General features: G+C 44.3%; 1 protein-coding gene across 1 annotated transcript in view; it reads left to right on the top strand.

The window, feature by feature from the left end:
- LOC132766018 (zinc finger and SCAN domain-containing protein 31-like) overlaps window positions 1-14,642 on the top strand; it is a 16,856-nt gene extending 2,214 nt beyond the window's left edge. The window contains exons 2-6 of the mRNA XM_060760337.2: window positions 2,937-4,043; window positions 6,009-6,138; window positions 7,419-7,943; window positions 10,185-10,412; window positions 13,444-14,642. Coding sequence (XP_060616320.2) covers window positions 3,288-4,043; window positions 6,009-6,138; window positions 7,419-7,943; window positions 10,185-10,412; window positions 13,444-13,994 — 2,190 coding nt within the window. The 5' untranslated portion in view covers window positions 2,937-3,287 and the 3' untranslated portion in view covers window positions 13,995-14,642. The remainder of the gene's footprint in view (window positions 1-2,936; window positions 4,044-6,008; window positions 6,139-7,418; window positions 7,944-10,184; window positions 10,413-13,443) is intronic.
- The last annotated feature ends 1,798 nt before the right edge of the window (window positions 14,643-16,440 follow it).

Here is a 16,440-nt window from a genome sequence, read left to right as displayed (position 1 = left end):
TCTGATCTCTTTTGGATTGCAATAGGAAAAAGGTGCACAGAGAATGTTGTTTACTTTGTTGCATCTGCAGCCATAAAATATAATAAAGATAGGATTGAACTATCTAGGTTTTTCGGGCTATATGGCCATGTTCTGGAAGCATTCTCTCCTGACGTTTTGCCTGCATCTATGGCAAGCATCCTCAGAGGTTGTGAGGTCTGTTGGAAACTAGAAAAGTTGGGTTTATATATCTATGGAAAGTCTAGGACCAGCTAACCACCTCCCAACAAAGGATCCCCCCAGGCAAGAAGCAGCCAGGCTTTGAAGCTGCAAGGCCATTCAATAGTAATCAAGGTGTCCAATTGCAACATGCACACCTGCCTCAAGCAGAGAAGAGTTCTTTCTCCCACCCTGGACATTCCACAGATAATATAAACCCCACTTGCCTAATTTCCAACTTGCCTAATTTCTAACAGGTTGTTGTAGGAAAAAGGGTTTATATATCCGTGGAATCCAGGTGTTTTGGACTCTAACCCTTTTTCCTAGTTCCAACAGACCTCACTACCTCAGAGGATGCTTGCCATAGATGCAGGCGAAACGTCAGGAGAGAATGCCTCTAGACCATGGCCATATAGCCCGAAAAAACCTACAACAACCCAATGATTCCGGCCATGAAAGCCTTCGACAATATATTAGACCTCACAACCTCTGAGGATGCTTGCCACAGATGCAGGTAAAAGGTCAGGAGAAAATGCTTCTAGAACATGGCCATATAGCCCGAAAAACCTGCAACATCTCAGTTATTCCAGCCATGAAAGACTTCGACAATATCTGGAAAAAGATTGCAAATCCCATTCCTTTTTTACCCTGATCTCTTTTGGAATGCAACGGGAAGAAGGCGCACAGAGAATGTCATTACTTCTTTGGAGGCTTTGAAGCAGAGGCTGGATGGCCATCTCTCAGGGGTGCTTTGAATGCAGTTTTCCTGCTTCTTGGCAGAATGGGGTTGGACTGGATGGCCCACGAGGTCTCTTCCAACTCTATAATTCTCTACCATAAATCCAATGCTATGGAATCCTGGTAATTTTGCAAGGTATTTTGTATCTTTGCAAGGTCTCTCTCTCTCTCTCTCTGTAAACTACAATTCCCATGAGCAGTTCAAGTGGTGTCCCAACTGCATTGATTATATAGTGGAGATAATACACCTCCTGTGGAAGTTGGAAGGTTTCTGCTTTTTGGAAACCTGTCTCCTTGGCATCAAGCCAGAGCTTATGGAAAGCCCATCATCCCCCAAAAAGAATGTGCTGCTGGGGGCAATGGGTGCAAAGGGAATTGCTGGTTAACGCTGCCACCAAAGTGCGGTGCAGGGCCTTTTATTTATTTATAGATAGCAGTGGGTTCGGATTACAAGAAAGGAGACTCCAAGTAAACATTGGGGGAAAGCGCCTGGATGCTACGAGGTGCCAGAAAGTGGAACAGAGTTACATTGGAGGGCCTAGCACAGGCATGGACAAACTTGGGCCCTCCAGGTGTTTTGGACTCCAACTCCCACAATTCCTAACAGCCAGTAGGCTGTTAGGAATTGTGGGAGTTGGAGTCCAAAACACCTGGAGGACCCAAGTTGGCCCATGCCTGCCTCAGAGATTTCTAGAGCACTTGAGATGTGTAAATAGTTAGACTAGATATCATTTCATACCTCATTACCTAAATGGAGAAAGAGTTGACACCAAGGGAATATTATTAATAGGTTGCAAGACCCAGCAGTCCTTGACACTCCAGCCCATGTTAAGGCATGATGGGAACTGCAATCCAGCGATATTTGCAGGGCTGTGTGATATTCACCCTTTAGGTGATAAATCACCAGCAGTGAAAAGATCTACCAACCGAAAGGTTGCCAGTTCAAAACCCTGGTTCGGTATGAGCTCCTGACTGTCAACCCGGCTTATTGTTTACCTAAACTTTAGCATAGCTGGTAAATCACCAGCAATGATAAAATCTACCAACCAAAAGGTTGCCAGTTCAAAGCCCCGGGTCAGCGTGAGCTCCTGACTGTCAGCCCAGCTTATTGTTTACCTAAGCAGATCGAAAACATCTTGAACTGTAAGTAGAGAAATTAGGTAACACTTAAACAACTGGGAGAAGTATTTTACGACACCATGAAAAAAAAGATATGAAAATACCCGGCGACCAAAAGGAAAGAGGAAGCCCTGATGGCTCTCTGTCATGGAGGGTGGAGCAACAGCAAAACCTGTGTGCTGGATTCGAGCACAACCTCCAAAGTTCCAAAAAGTTGGACGTCGACATAACAAAGAATCATAGAGTTGGAAGAGACCTCAAGGGCCATCCAGTCCAACCCCCTTCTGCCAAGAAGCAGGAAAATCTGCACGCATCATTCGCCGATACATCACACAGTCCTAGACATTTGGGAAGTGTCTGACGTGTGATCCAATTCAACAGCCAGCAGAGTGACTGCTGTGGACTCATCTTGTTGTGTTTATAATAATAATAATAATAATAATAATTCATGCTCTGTGTTTAAGGTGTAATGAAATATAAATTAATTTCATATTTAGACTTGGGTCCCACCTCCCAAATCTCTCATTAAGTATATGCAAGTATTCCAGAATCCAAACTACAGAATGCTTCTACTGCCAAGGTATTTTGGATTAGGGCAGTGGTTCTCAACCAGGGGTCCCCAGATGTTTTTGGCCTACAACTCCCAGAAATCCCATCCAGTTTACCAGCTGTTAGGATTTCTGGGAGTTGAAGGCCAAAAACATCTGGGGACCCCAGGTTGAGAACCACTGGATTAGGGAGATTTAACTTGTATAAGAACATCCTACGACTGCGTAATTAAGAATATTTTAGTAAATTTTGGTTCTTCTATCAAAACAAGACATCTAACTATATTTCTTACGCTTGGATATTTATCATATTTTGTTTCTTTTTCCTTCAAGGGAACTGAATCCCATCTTTTGCTAGTTTTCAAATCAAGCATGTATTATCTCTTCAACTGGAGGTCTTCCGATTTTGGGAGCATCACCAAGAGATCCAATGGAATCAGCCCGTAAAGATGTGCATTTCTCACACTATGTCTAAGCGGAGGCTCTTTTGTCACAATCCTGGCCATTTAGCTACCATTGGACTGGATAATCGCAAATATTTATTTGGTTATTTTGAGTGGGAAGCCTTACTATAGTAACATTTAAGAAGTATTGGTCCTGTACGGTTGGACTCGGTAGACATCAAGAGGCTGTTCCTCCCTCCGCAGAAGGCACATTGCCTGTGTGTGAACATTGGCTAGCAATATGGCTACTGAATTGACGCCTGGAGGAGCGGTGAGCCTCTCTTTCCAAAACGTCTTGGAACATGGAGTGAACTCTGATAGGAACAGAGGGGAGGAAGCCCCCACGAAGACTCTGGAGGTGGAAGGAGAAAGGATCACCCCTCGTGTCATTCAGGTGGGGACCATTGGGGAGTTCCTCGGCTGGGTGGCCCCACAAGACTTGGTCCAAGGCTCCGACGAAGGCTTGGCCCAGCGCTGGGAGGCCCAGTGGCAGGAGGTCTTGAAGGCCGTCCAGCCCCTTCCCGTCGAGTGTGGACTTCAACAACAATCGAAGCCGGTGCCGTGGGACTTGTGCGGGGTGGTCGCCGAGGGCAGCCAGTGGCCTAATGGAGAAGTGGTGGCCCAGCTCTTGGTGGACAACGGCCTGGCGTTTCAGGGCCCAGACGGTGGAGAGCACAGGGTGGTGGCCAAGGAGGTGGTCCTGGGGGAAGACCCTCTCAAGGCGGAAGCCCAGCGTCGCCACTTCCGGATGCTGCGCTATCAGGAGACGGTGGGTCCCCGCGAGATTTGTCGGAGACTCCGGGAATGTTGCCACCGGTGGCTGATGCCGGAGAAACGCACCAAGGAGCAAATCCTGGAGTTGTTGATCTTGGAGCAGTTCCTGACCATCTTGCCTCAGGAGATGCAGAGCTGGGTCAGGAGCCATTGTCCCCAGGCCTGCTCTCAGGCGGTGGCCCTGGCGGAAGAGTTCCTTCGAGACCAGCAACAACAGCTCAAGGTAAGAGGCAGAGAATCAGAAAATTGGAAGGAGTCCCCAGTGGTGCAGTGGGTTAAACCCTTGTGCCAACAGGACTGCTGATGGATAGGTCAGCTGTTCAAATCCAGGGAGAGCCAGTTGAGCTCCTCTGTCAGCTCCAGCTCCCTATGTGGGGACTTGAGAGGAGTCTCCCACAAGGAGTTATTATTTATTTGCTGTATTTATTTACCACCTTTCTCAGCCCGAAGGTGACTCAAGGCGGTTTACAGTCGGCACAATTCAATGCTCCCAACAACATGAAATACAATTTAAAACATTTAGCAAATAATATAAAAACCATACAAAACCAATAAATAATAATAATAGTAATTCAAAAAGGCTTGTGGTAGAAAAGTATTTTAAACAACCAATCAGAATGAGAGCAGAAGGACGAGAAGAAAAAGATACATTCCCAACTGTCATTCCGGAGGCACAGAGGAAGGGAAACCCTCAGGCTATACTAAGCTAACTAAACTGTTCCTCATTGAGGACTTGGGACTTGGGCAGTGTGTGGGGTTGAATTCCAACAATGGTTTCCAAACCTATGATCATTTTGGTTGCCCATCTTTGGACATGTTCTAGCTTGTGCATATCCTTCCTGAGCTTGTGGTGCCCAGAACGGAAAGCAGTACTATTCCAGGTGAGGTCTGACCAAAGCAAAAGAGAGGGGCACCTCTACTTACCTCGATTTCATAGAATCATAGAATCAAAGAGTTGGAAGAGACCTCATGGGCCATCCAGTCCAACCCCCTGCCAAGAAGCAGGAATATTGCATTCAAATCACCCCTGACAGATGGCCATCCAGTCTCTGTTTAAAAGCTTCCAAAGAAGGAGCCTCCACCACACTCCGGGGCAGAGAGTTCCACTGCTGAACCACTCTCACAGTCACAAAGTTCTTCCTCATGTTCAGATGGAATCTCCATTCTTGTAGTTTGAAGCCATTGCTTCCGTCCTAGTCTCCAAGGAAGCAGAAAACAAGCTTGCTCCCTCCTCCCTGTGGCTTCCTCTCACATATTTATACATGGCTATCATGTCTCTCCTCTCATCCTTCTCTTCTTCATGCCCAGTTCCTTAAGCTGCTCCTCATAGGGCTTGTTCTCCAGACTCTTGATCATTTTAATTGCCCTCCTCTGGACACATTCCAGCTTGTCAATATCTCTCTTGAATTGTGATACCCAGAATTGGACACAATATTCCGGGTGTGGTCTAACCAAAACGGAATAGAGGGGTAGCATTACTTCCTTAGATCTAGACACTATGCTCCTATTGATGCAGGCCAAAATCCCATTGGCTTTTTTTGCCGCCACATCACATTGTTGGCTCATGTTTAACCTGTTGTCCACGAGGACTCCAAGATCTTTTTCACACGTACTGCTCTCGAGCCAGGCGTCCCCCATTTTGTATCTTTGCATTTCCTTTTTCCTGCCAAAGTGGAGTATCTTGCATTTGTCACTGTTGAACTTCATTTTGTTAGTTTTGGCCCATCTCTCTAATCTGTCAAGATCCTCACTGTCCTATGGTCCAGAATTTAAGAAGAAAACTAGGCGTCTGGTTCTCACCCTCATATGGCTAGTTGGAATTAACAGCAGGGCAGGCATCCTGGAAACAGGCCACAAGGATGAGTAACGAGCAGTCTTGTTGGCGGCCACCAGATAGAACAAAAACAAAACCATTTCCTTACTGGCTAAAAGGGCAAAAAGTGTTCTACCTGCTGGGGAAGCATTTGGGACACCAGCTTTTTACGGGGGCCTTGTATAAATGCTCCCCCTCTTCTATTTCCCCTATCACATTTCTCTTTGAGGGAAAATGCAGCAAGCGTTGGGTGTGTAACTAGCCCCCTTTCCCTCCATTCACTATGTATGTGCAATACAAGTATGCCAGTATCTTAGAAACTGATCATCACAGAGATGTTTACAGGAAGAGCATCATCTTTGTTTTTGTTTTTAGGTGTTGGGTCCCTGCGAGGAGGTGGTTGTGGTCTCCCCTGAGACAGACTGGACTTCATTGGGGTCTGCACTGAACAGACAAGTCCACAGAGAAGCTCAGATGGACAGCCGGCAGGAGCTCACGTCATCGGGTAAGCCCAAAGGCTTTTTCCTGAGTTTGGAAGTACAGGTGGAGTATCCCTTTTGCAGAATTCTGAAATCCGAAAACTGACTGAGAAAGTGACACATTTTCTTACGTTCAGGCTATATGTATAAAAGCTGCATAAGAACATCATGTTCAGACATGGGTCTTATCTCCAAGAGATGTCATCATATACCGTATATACCCAAGTATAAGCCGAGTTTTTCAGCCCTTTTTAAGGTTGAAAAAGCCCCCCTCGGCTTATACCCGAGTAAAAGTTATTTATTATTTGTCAGATATATTATTTTACTCTATTTATTATTATTATTACATTTACTCGAGCTAGATTTGATCAGTTTGAGACTATGGTCAGATATGAGAGATTTAAGGGCATTCCTTATAATGAACAGATTTGTATCAGCGGGGCACCTGAAATTGAGGATACACAGATATTATTTGATTGTAAATTGAGTCCCCCTCGGGGTGAGAAAAGTGCTATAGAAATACTGTAAATAAATAAATCAATTGTATCAGAAGGTGTATCAGAATTGTATCAGAAGGTGAGAGATATCATATATCCATATGTCCATATATCAAACGGACAATATATTGGGAATCTCACATCAGAACAATACATTTTATGTGTGGCCAAGACCAAAAATAACATATAAAACAGCTCTCTATTTCAACAAAACAATACACCTGACAACCAAATATGTAGGGCTGATCGGGTAAATTGTAGGGGTGATAAGGAAATATGTATATACTCAGTTTTTGCCAGAGAAAGAAAATATGCCATGCAGGTGAATACTAAAGAACAAGTAGTTTATTTTCGTAGTTCAAAACAATGTATGTACAGTGTGATCAGTTGCATCAACTCACATAATGTCCTTTTATGAGAGATTTAAAATGCTCTTCCCTTGTCCATGTGTATAAACTCCTTCAGTAGCTCATGAAGCGAGAGCAGACTTCAAACTCAATCTCTCTACTTCTCTCTAAGCACCTGCATAGCTCAAGCCTGAACAAAAATGTAACAGTAACCAAAAGTCCCAGGCTCAGACTGCTCCCTGGGCATTGCCTGAGCAATCAGCTTCAGACATCTTATTTTACAATTGACACACACACACTCACGGATTTCTTACATGCTTCAATAAACAGTACATGGATCTAGGAGTCTTACTACATCATAAGCTGAACATGAATCAGCTGTGTAGTGCAACTGTTTATCCTTATAGTTGTTTACATGTTGGTTACTCAGTCTCAGTCTCCCTGTTTCCTTTTCTGGTCCAGGGAACATCAGATGCCTGGATGCGTATGCCCTTTCCTCCAGCGAGAGAGCCACGAATGGGAATAAGGTGGATGCATCTCATCACCAAGGGGTTTCTGAGCTGCCCGTTCTCTTCGGGACTTTGCCAGGACAGTCCGGTTTGCTCGAAAATGGCCAGGAGCTTGAACCAATGGAGGATGGATTGGAGCCGATGGAGGGTTGGGAAGAGGCCACCCTCTGCAGCGAAGGCGTGTACGAGACAGTAGTACGGCTGGAGGAGCACGGGCACTGGTGCCTCGAATGTGGAGAAAGCTTTCTGGATGCCTTCCAGCTGGCAAGGCACCAGAAGGCACAGCACTCTGGGCGCAAGCGTCCCGAATGCCCGGAGTGTGGGAAGAGCTTTCGGGACCTTTCCCACGTCCTTCGGCACCAGACAGTTCACACGGGGGAGAAGCCGTACGCCTGTTCCGAGTGCGGACAGAGCTTCACCCAGAAGCCGGCTCTCAATCGGCACCTGAGAAAGCATTCGGAAGACAAGGATTTCCCAGGTACACATCCAAAGGTGCAGTTTTCATCTAGTTTGGAAATGAGGGATTTTTCCATTATGCGTCCCAGAATCCCCATAGTCCCCGCTTCTTTTCTATACTTACTTTATTGTGAACACTTAGCTATCTCCTGAGGGTATTTCTGGTTCTTTCTGTTTTCATTTTCATTACTACTTCTTGAGGTGTCTTGGAATCTGAATACTGTATATACTCAAGTATAAACCAACCCAAATGTAAGCCGAAGCATCTTTTACCACAAAACTGGGAAAAACTGTAATAGTGTAATGGGGCAGTCATTATTATTATTATTATTATTATTGGGTTGCTGTGGGTTTTCCAGGCTGTATGGCTGTGTTCCAGAAGCATTATCTCCCATTGTTTCGCCCACATCTATGGCAGGCATCCTCACAACATCTGAGGATGCCTGCCATAGATGCAGGTGAAATGTTAGGAGAGAATGCTTCTGGAACATGGCCATACAGTCCGGAAAACTCACAGCCACCCAGTGATTCTGTCCATGAAAGCCTTCGACAACACATTATTATTATTATCATCATCATCATCATCATCATCATTTGATACACAACAAGACTAGTACACAGAAAACAAGATCACTATTCTGGCTTTTGTATCTGATCACACGTCAGACAGAATATGCCTAACAGACCAATGAGTGACCATCACTCATAACACCCCCCCCCCCCGCCACACAAAAAGACAGCAGAAAGGACTTAAAAACCCAAAAAAGCTAAATGACAATACAGAAAAAAGGGAAGGGGGAAATGAAAGAGAGAGAAAAGAGGGAGGTAAATAAAGAAGGAAGCATGGAAGCAAAGAGTGAAGAAAAGAAGAAAGGAGAGAAAGAAGGAAAAGAAAAGGGGAAGGAAGGAAAGATGTAGAGAAGGAAAAAAAATAACGGAAGGAAGGAAAGAGGGAGCAAAGAATGGAGGGAAAGAAGGAGAGAAAGGGAGTGAAGGAAAGAGGGAAGGAAGGATGTAAACGAAAAGCAAAGGAAGGAAGGAAATAGGTAGAGAAGGAAGAAAGGAGAGAAAGCAGAAGTAAAAGAAAAAGGGGGAAGGAAAGAAAGATGTAGAGAAGGAAGGAAAGAAAGTAAATAAGGGAAGGAAGGAAAGAGGGAGCGAAGGAAGGAGGGAAAGAGAGTGAAGGAAAGAGAGAAGGAAGGATGTAAGCAAAAAGCAAAGGAAGGAAGGAAATAGGTAGAGAAGGAAGAAAGGAAAGAAAGCAGAAGTAAAAGAAAAAGGGGGAAGGAAGGGCAGATGTAGAGAAGGAAGGAAGGAGAGAAGGAAAGAAAATAAGGGAAGGAAGGAAGGAGGGAAAGGGAGTGAAGGAAAGAGAGAAGGAAGGATGTAAGCAAAAAGCAAAGGAAGGAAGGAAATAGAAAAGGAAGAAAGGGAAAGCAGAAGTAAAAGAAAAAGGGGGAAGGAAGGGCAGATGTAGAGAAGTAAGGAAGGAGAGAAGGAAAGGAAATAAGGGAAGGAAGGAGGGAAGGGGAGTGAAGGAAAGAGAGAAGGAAGGACGTAAGCAAAAAGCAAAGGAAGGAAGGAAATAGAAAAGGAAGAAAGAGAAAGCAGAAGTAAAAGAAAAAGGGGGAAGGAAGGGCAGATGTAGAGAAGTAAGGAAGGAGAGAAGGAAAGAAAATAAGGGAAGGAAGGAGGGAAAGGGAGTGAAGGAAAGAGAAGGAAGGACGTAAGCAAAAAGCGTAGGAAGGAAGGAAATAGGTAGAGAAGGAAGACAGGAGAGAAGAAGGAAAAGAAAAAGGGGGAAGGAAGGAAAGAAGAAAAGGGAAGAAAGGAAAAAGGAAGTGAAGGAAGGAGGGAAAGAAGAAGAGAAAGAGGGAGGGAAGGTTGGCCACAGTAACGCATTGCAGATACAGCTAGTATATGCACACACACACACTTGTCCATTTCTGTTAGTTCCCACATCTTCATTGTCCAGTCTCACATACTCGGTGTGTCCCTATCTTTTTCCACTGTTGAGCGTATAGGAGTCTTCTTGTTAACCTATACTGCAGCATTCTCTCGTTTGATCATCTAACAGTCCTAGTAATATAAGTTCTGACTTGAAGTTGATTCTTGTCTTAATAATTTCTTGGATTACTCCTGAGCTTTTTTTAAAGTGGGGTTCAAGATTTGAATCATTCTGTAGATCCCAGATTTATCACATGCTTGCCTCCTTCTCTTTGGGGTTGTCTATATAAGATGGCTTTTGCTTGTGGCCGCACAGGTTTTGAAGTCACCATCCGGCCTCCGAGGAACCACACGGGAGGCCGCAAACGCCCCGAATGCCTGGAGTGCGGGAAGAGCTTCCGGGACGTTTCCCAGGTCCTTCGGCACCAGACGGTTCATACGGGGGAGCGGCCTTACAGCTGCCTGGAGTGCGGGCAGAGCTTCACCCAGAAACCCGCTCTTAACCGGCACATGAGGAAACATCTGGACGTTGGACAATACGCAGGTAAGGACAGGGCTAGCCTTATCCCTCTGAGACCTGCGGCACCTCATTTGTTACTTCTCTCCAGAGTGAAGAGGAGCCCTTTGGGTCTGGCCAGCAACACTATGTAACACGACTTTAGTTCCTAGGTTATAAATAGAGTTTCCTAATAGGTTTTATCATAAAACATGTGATCAGTTTTAGGTTTTGGAGTATTTTGAGTGTGCAGTACAGTGTTCCCTCACTCATTGCGGGAATTACATTCCAGGACCTTCCGCAATAAGTGAAAAACCGCGATGTAGGGACGCTATATTTATTTTAATATTTAATATAATATTTATTATATTATATTTATTATATTATATTAATATTATATTAAAATTAATATTTATTATATTATATTTATTTTAATATTTATACATTCTTTTAGTAGTTGCACACTATTTTAAGTCTTTATAAACTTAAAATAAAGTGAAGGAAAGGAAGGAAAATCCCTTCAAGGCTGGAGGGAGGGAGGACTGAGGAGGGAAAGAGCCTCGGAGAGCATCAGCAGTGGCAAAAACCAGCAAAACAGCAAAAATACTGCAATATATATTTTAAATTAATATTTTTTGAAAACGGCGAAACAGCAAGTTTGCTAAAAGCGAATCACAAAGTAGCGAGGGAGCACTGTATATATAGAACACTCAAAATACCTGAGTGTACAGTATATATCCCATCTTTTGCCAAACAGGAGCATACTGCATTTTATTATTTATTTGTTTGTTTGTTTGTTTGTTTGTTTGTTTATGCTATTTTTGCCCCGTCTTTCTTGAACCCAAAGGTGACTCAAGGCGGCTTTACAACATAGGCAGCTATTCGATGCCATTAAATCAACGTCAAAATTACAGTAAACACTTAAAGCAGAATTATAAAATACATACCATATTTTCTAGCATATAAGACTACCTTTTAACCCAAGGAAATCTTCTCAAAAGTCAGGAGTTGCCTTATACACGGAAGTCGACTTATACGCAGGAGTAGCCTTATATGTGGGAGTCGTCTTATATACAGGAGTGGTCTTATACTCTGGGAGTCATCTTATAGAGCAGGTGCTGAAACTTCCAATGCAGATTAGAGAATCTGTGGTTGCTGCATATGGTGAGGGAAGCTCAAAAATGGCAGTGGCTGCGTCCCTGCTGTATGCAGCAACTGTATGAAATAAGGGCGACGCTGTACAAGTATGGTAGAAAAAAATCCATTCAGCAGGATTCGTGGACTTAATATGGTCCCGATGGTGAGGTGAAGGGATGCCTCACTGGGAAGGTGTAAGTGAAGGGCAGAGCAAGCTGCAGGCATCCAGGGCGCTTGGGGTATAGAAAAAAGAGATAGAGTGGTTCTGGGCCCAGAAAAACACAACTGTTTTACCTGTCTGGACCGTCCTTGTATCCTATTACTGTACCTCCTCCTCTGCTTCTTAGTTCTCACTCCTGAAGACTGCAGTGCAGGTGCGCATGTGGGAGATCTGAGAGGCAGAGAAGGAGGTACAGATTAGGATAATTACCATATTAAAATCAAATCTGATACTTCTTAAATTTTTATTTGGTGTGCTTTGGAAGAGGGGTAGTCTTATATGACGAGTATATCCCAAACTCTGTATTTTAACTGGAAAAGTTGGGGTCATCTTATATGCCGGAAGATACGGTACATTAAAACCTTTAAAACCATATAAAACCACTACCTTTACTATTGGCCTCATTGTCCAAAAACATTGTCTAAGCCATTCCAGTATTCGATTTCACATAGTTCTGTGTTTATCTATTGCATTAGGTTCCCAAAGGCTTGTTCAAAAAGCCATGTGTTCACTTTCCATAGGGAGGGAGTTCCACAGCCAAGGGGCCACCACTCAGAAGGCCCTGTCTCTCGTTCCCGCCAGTTGTGCCAGCAAAGAAGGCGGGACTGAGAGCACGGTCTCCCCAGATGATCTTAAAGTCCTAGGTGGTTCATAGGGAGAGATATGTTCGGGCAGGTAAGCTGGGCCGGAACCATTTAGAGAATGGAGAGAATGCCTCTAGAACAGTGGTTCTCAAACTGTGGGTCCCCAGGTGTTTTGGCCTACAATTCCCAGAAATCCCAGCCAGGTGACTAGCTGTTAGAATTTCTGGGAGTTGAAGGCCAAAACATCTGGGGACCCACAGGTTGAGAACCACTGCTCTGGCCATATAGCCTGAAAAAACCTACAACAACCCAGTGATTCCGGCCATGAAAGCCTTCGACAGTACCTTCCAGTATTTTCTGTTGTTCATGGGAGTCCTGTGTGCCAAGTTTGGTTCATTTCCATTGTTGGTGGAGTTCAGAATGCTCTTTGATTGTTGGTGCACTATAAGTCCCAGCAACTACAACTCCCAAATGACAAAATCAATTTTTTTAAAGTGATGGTCGCTCATTGGATTGTTAGGTGTATTCTGTCCAAATTTGGTGTCAATTTGTCCAGTGGTTTTTGAGTTATGTTAATCCCACAAACGAACATTATTTTTATTTTTATAGACTAGCCATCTCCTGCCACCCGTTGCTGTGTCCCAGCCTGTGTATATGTGTTTTGTGTGTGTATATACATGTATATGTGTGTGTATATGTGTATATATGTGTGTTTGCGTGTATATAAGTGGTTTTGTTCATGCGTTGTCATGTATTTTGTGTTTTTTGGCTTTTTAAGTCACTTCTGCTGCGTTTTTCAGTGTTTTATGAGTGATGGTCACTTGTTGGCCTGTTAGGTGTATTGTGACCAAATTTGTTGTCAATTCATCTAGTGGTTTTTGAGTTATGTTAATCCCACAAACGAACATTACAATTTTTATTTATATAGATTTTGTTATTGTTTGCATTTTGCTTTGATGTTATTTTTGCCTGTTTGTATTTTACTTTGTTTTCTTGTAATTCTTGGGCTTGGCCTCATGTTAGCCGCCCCGAGTCTCCTTTGGGGAGATGGTGGCGAGGTATGAATAAAGTTTAATAATTTAATAATAATTATTCCATTTTCTTCATGTTCTCTTTCTCTTTGGCTTCCTTTCCACAGGCAACGAGGAAGTCGGTGTGAGCCCAGAAAACAGCTACACGGTACCGGTGGCATCACAAGAGGACCCAGTTCATGTTTTTAGCAACGGAGGCTCTTTGGACACTTGGCCGACGGGGAGCGATGATCCCAAACCCGTGGCTGGAGTGTTGAAGAACACAAGGAAGAACCTCACCCGCAGAGGGCAGAAGAAACACTGGTGCTTCATCTGTGGGAAAGGCTTCAGGGACAAAGCCGACTTGGTGAGGCACGAGAGGATCCACACCGGAGAGAAGCCTTATGCGTGCCTGGTTTGTGGGAGGCGGTTCAACCACACGTCGAGTTTGTACAAGCATCAGGACACCCACCGGACAACGGCCGGTCTGCAGAAAGAGGACTTCAGCTGCAGAGAAAACAGTATTCCCAACGTACAAGTGGCTGAAGAAGGCAGCAACGTTGAGTTGGAAATGGAGGCGGAGGACCACGAGGAGAAGCCACACACAGAGCCAAGTCTCCCTCCGATGGAAAATTTGGAAAAGGATGAAAAGGACCAGTATTTACTTTTGAGGGAGTGAAAAACATATTTCTTTCACTTATAGGGTTGCCACATGAAGCCTGGAGAAGGTTCTTATGCCTTTAAAGTAGGCACGGGCCAACTTTGGCCCTCCAGGTGTTTTGGACTTCAACTCCCATAATTCCTAACAGCCTACCGGCTGTTAGGAATTGTGGGAGTTGAAGTCCAAAACACCTGGAGGGCCAAAGTTGGCCTGTGCCTACTTTAAGCGTTGCCTAGGAAGAGGATGTTGCTATGCATATGCCAAGGCTGGATCTACCCACACTGCCATATAATGCATTATATGGCCAGTGTAGACCCATATAGAGCAGTACGAACAGCATTATATAGGCCTACATTGACCATATAGTCAATGCATCCCATGACAATGTTGATTCAATCCATGTAACAAGCAACACTTGCTGGAATTCCATCTTGTGTACATCCTTAAAGGTACAGAAGCCCTCTCCCATTTCCAATTTGGCAACTAGTTCACACCCACCGCTTGTGTGTGCGTGTGTATGTATGTATACAGATGCTTTTGTTATCGAATTACGATATACTGTAGTAGTGTTAATAATAATAATAATGCCTATGATTTCCAGTAGCACTTATTGGTTGACTCTTTATTTCTCAGTCTAGATAAAAAGGCAAACCTGATTTTAAATCACACTTTGTGTTGTTGTTTGTTAAGGATACAAAGAAGAACGATAGTAGACGATTCCCAAGATATTATTTGTTTGTTTGTTTACAGTATTTATATACCGCTTTTCTCACCCCAAGGGGGACTCAAAGCAGTTTACACATAGCTGGCAAAATTCAGTGCCTTACACTGGACACTAACGCGATGCCAATTCATAACAGTTACAATTTTTTTTTGTCGTGTCAGGAGCGACCTGAGAAACTGCAAGTCGCTTCTGGTGTGAGGGAATTGGCTGTCTGCAAGGACGTTGCCCAGGGGACACCTGGATGATTTGATGTTTTATCATCCTTGTGGGAGGCTTCTCTCATGTCCCTGCATGAGGAGCTGGAGCTGATAGAGGGAGCTCATCCGCCTCTCCCTGGATTCGAACCTGCGACCTGTCGGTCTTCAGTCCTGCCAGCACAGGGGTTTAACCCACTGCGCCACCAGGGGCTCCTTAAAATTAAAAAAACCACAATTAAGCATAAATCATATTTAGACAGTACGTAAGCAATCATTAAAACAATAAATAGTAAAAACAGTCTCGCCAGTCGTATTGTCATTCTAGTCAATGTCCTCTAAACTCTACATACATCTAATGTCCGAAGGCCTGGTCCCAAAACCATGATTTTAATTTCTTTCTAAAAGTCAGGAGGGAGGGAGCAGATCTTACCTCATTTGGGAGTGTGTTCCATAGGCAGGGGGCCACAGCCGAGAAGGCCCTGTCTCATCCCCGCCAGATGCGCTGTTGAGGGAAGCGAGAGCAGGGCCTCCCCGGATGATCTTAGATTACGAGATGGGACGTAGGGGTGGGTGCCACTGTCTTTCGGGCTGCATAGGTCAACAGCAAGCTAGACTATTAATGGTTAGAAAGTCAATGTATTGTCGAAGGCTTTCATGGCTGGAATCACTGGGTTGTTGTAGGTTTTTTCGGGCTATATGGCCATGTTCTAGAGGCATTCTCTCCTGACGTTTCTCCTGCATCTATGGCAAGCATCCTCAGAGGTAGTGAGGTCTGTTGGAACTAGGAAAAGGGGTTTATATATCCGTGGGATGAACAGGATAAGACAAAGGACTCTTGTCCGCTGGAGCTAGTTGTGAATGTTTCAACTGATCACCTTGATTAGCATATAATGGCCTGACAGTGCCTAGAGCAAACCTTTGTTGAGATGTCCTTGTTTGCTTCCTCTCTGTTGTGCTGTTGTGCATGTGGACAATTTCAACAGAAAGGAGGAAACCATGAAAATTAACAAAATCTGGCCACCAGTATTAAAAACCTCTAAAATTACAACAGCACAACAACAGAGAGGAAACAAGCAAGGACATCTAATCACTTCTCAACAAAAGTTTGATCTAGGCACTGTCAGGCCATTATATGCTAATCAAGGTGGTCAGTTGAAACATTCACACCTAGCTCCACCAGACAAGAGTCCTTTGTCCCACCCTGGTCATTCCACAGATATATAAACCCTTTTTCCTAGTTCCAACAGACCTCACTACCTCTGAGGATGTTTACCATAGATGCAGGCGAAATGTCAGGAGAGAATGCCTCTAGACCATGGCCATATAGCCTGAAAAAACCTACAAGAACCCAGTTAGGAGCTCACTCCAACCCGGGCTGGCTTCGCACTCATGACCACTACGGATGGTCAGTAGTGATTTAATGCATCTTGCTACTAACTAGCTGCGCCACAGTCCGATTTCCTGACTGTGAGAGCCGTTCAGCAGTGGAACTCTCTGCCCCAGAGTGCGGTGGAGGCTTTTAAACAGAGGCTGGATGGCCATC

The sequence above is a fragment of the Anolis sagrei genome, chromosome 2 (assembly GCF_037176765.1).
Source record: "Anolis sagrei isolate rAnoSag1 chromosome 2, rAnoSag1.mat, whole genome shotgun sequence".
NCBI classification, from domain to species: Eukaryota; Metazoa; Chordata; class Lepidosauria; order Squamata; family Dactyloidae; genus Anolis; species Anolis sagrei.
This window is presented reverse-complemented; position numbering and strand designations above follow the sequence as displayed.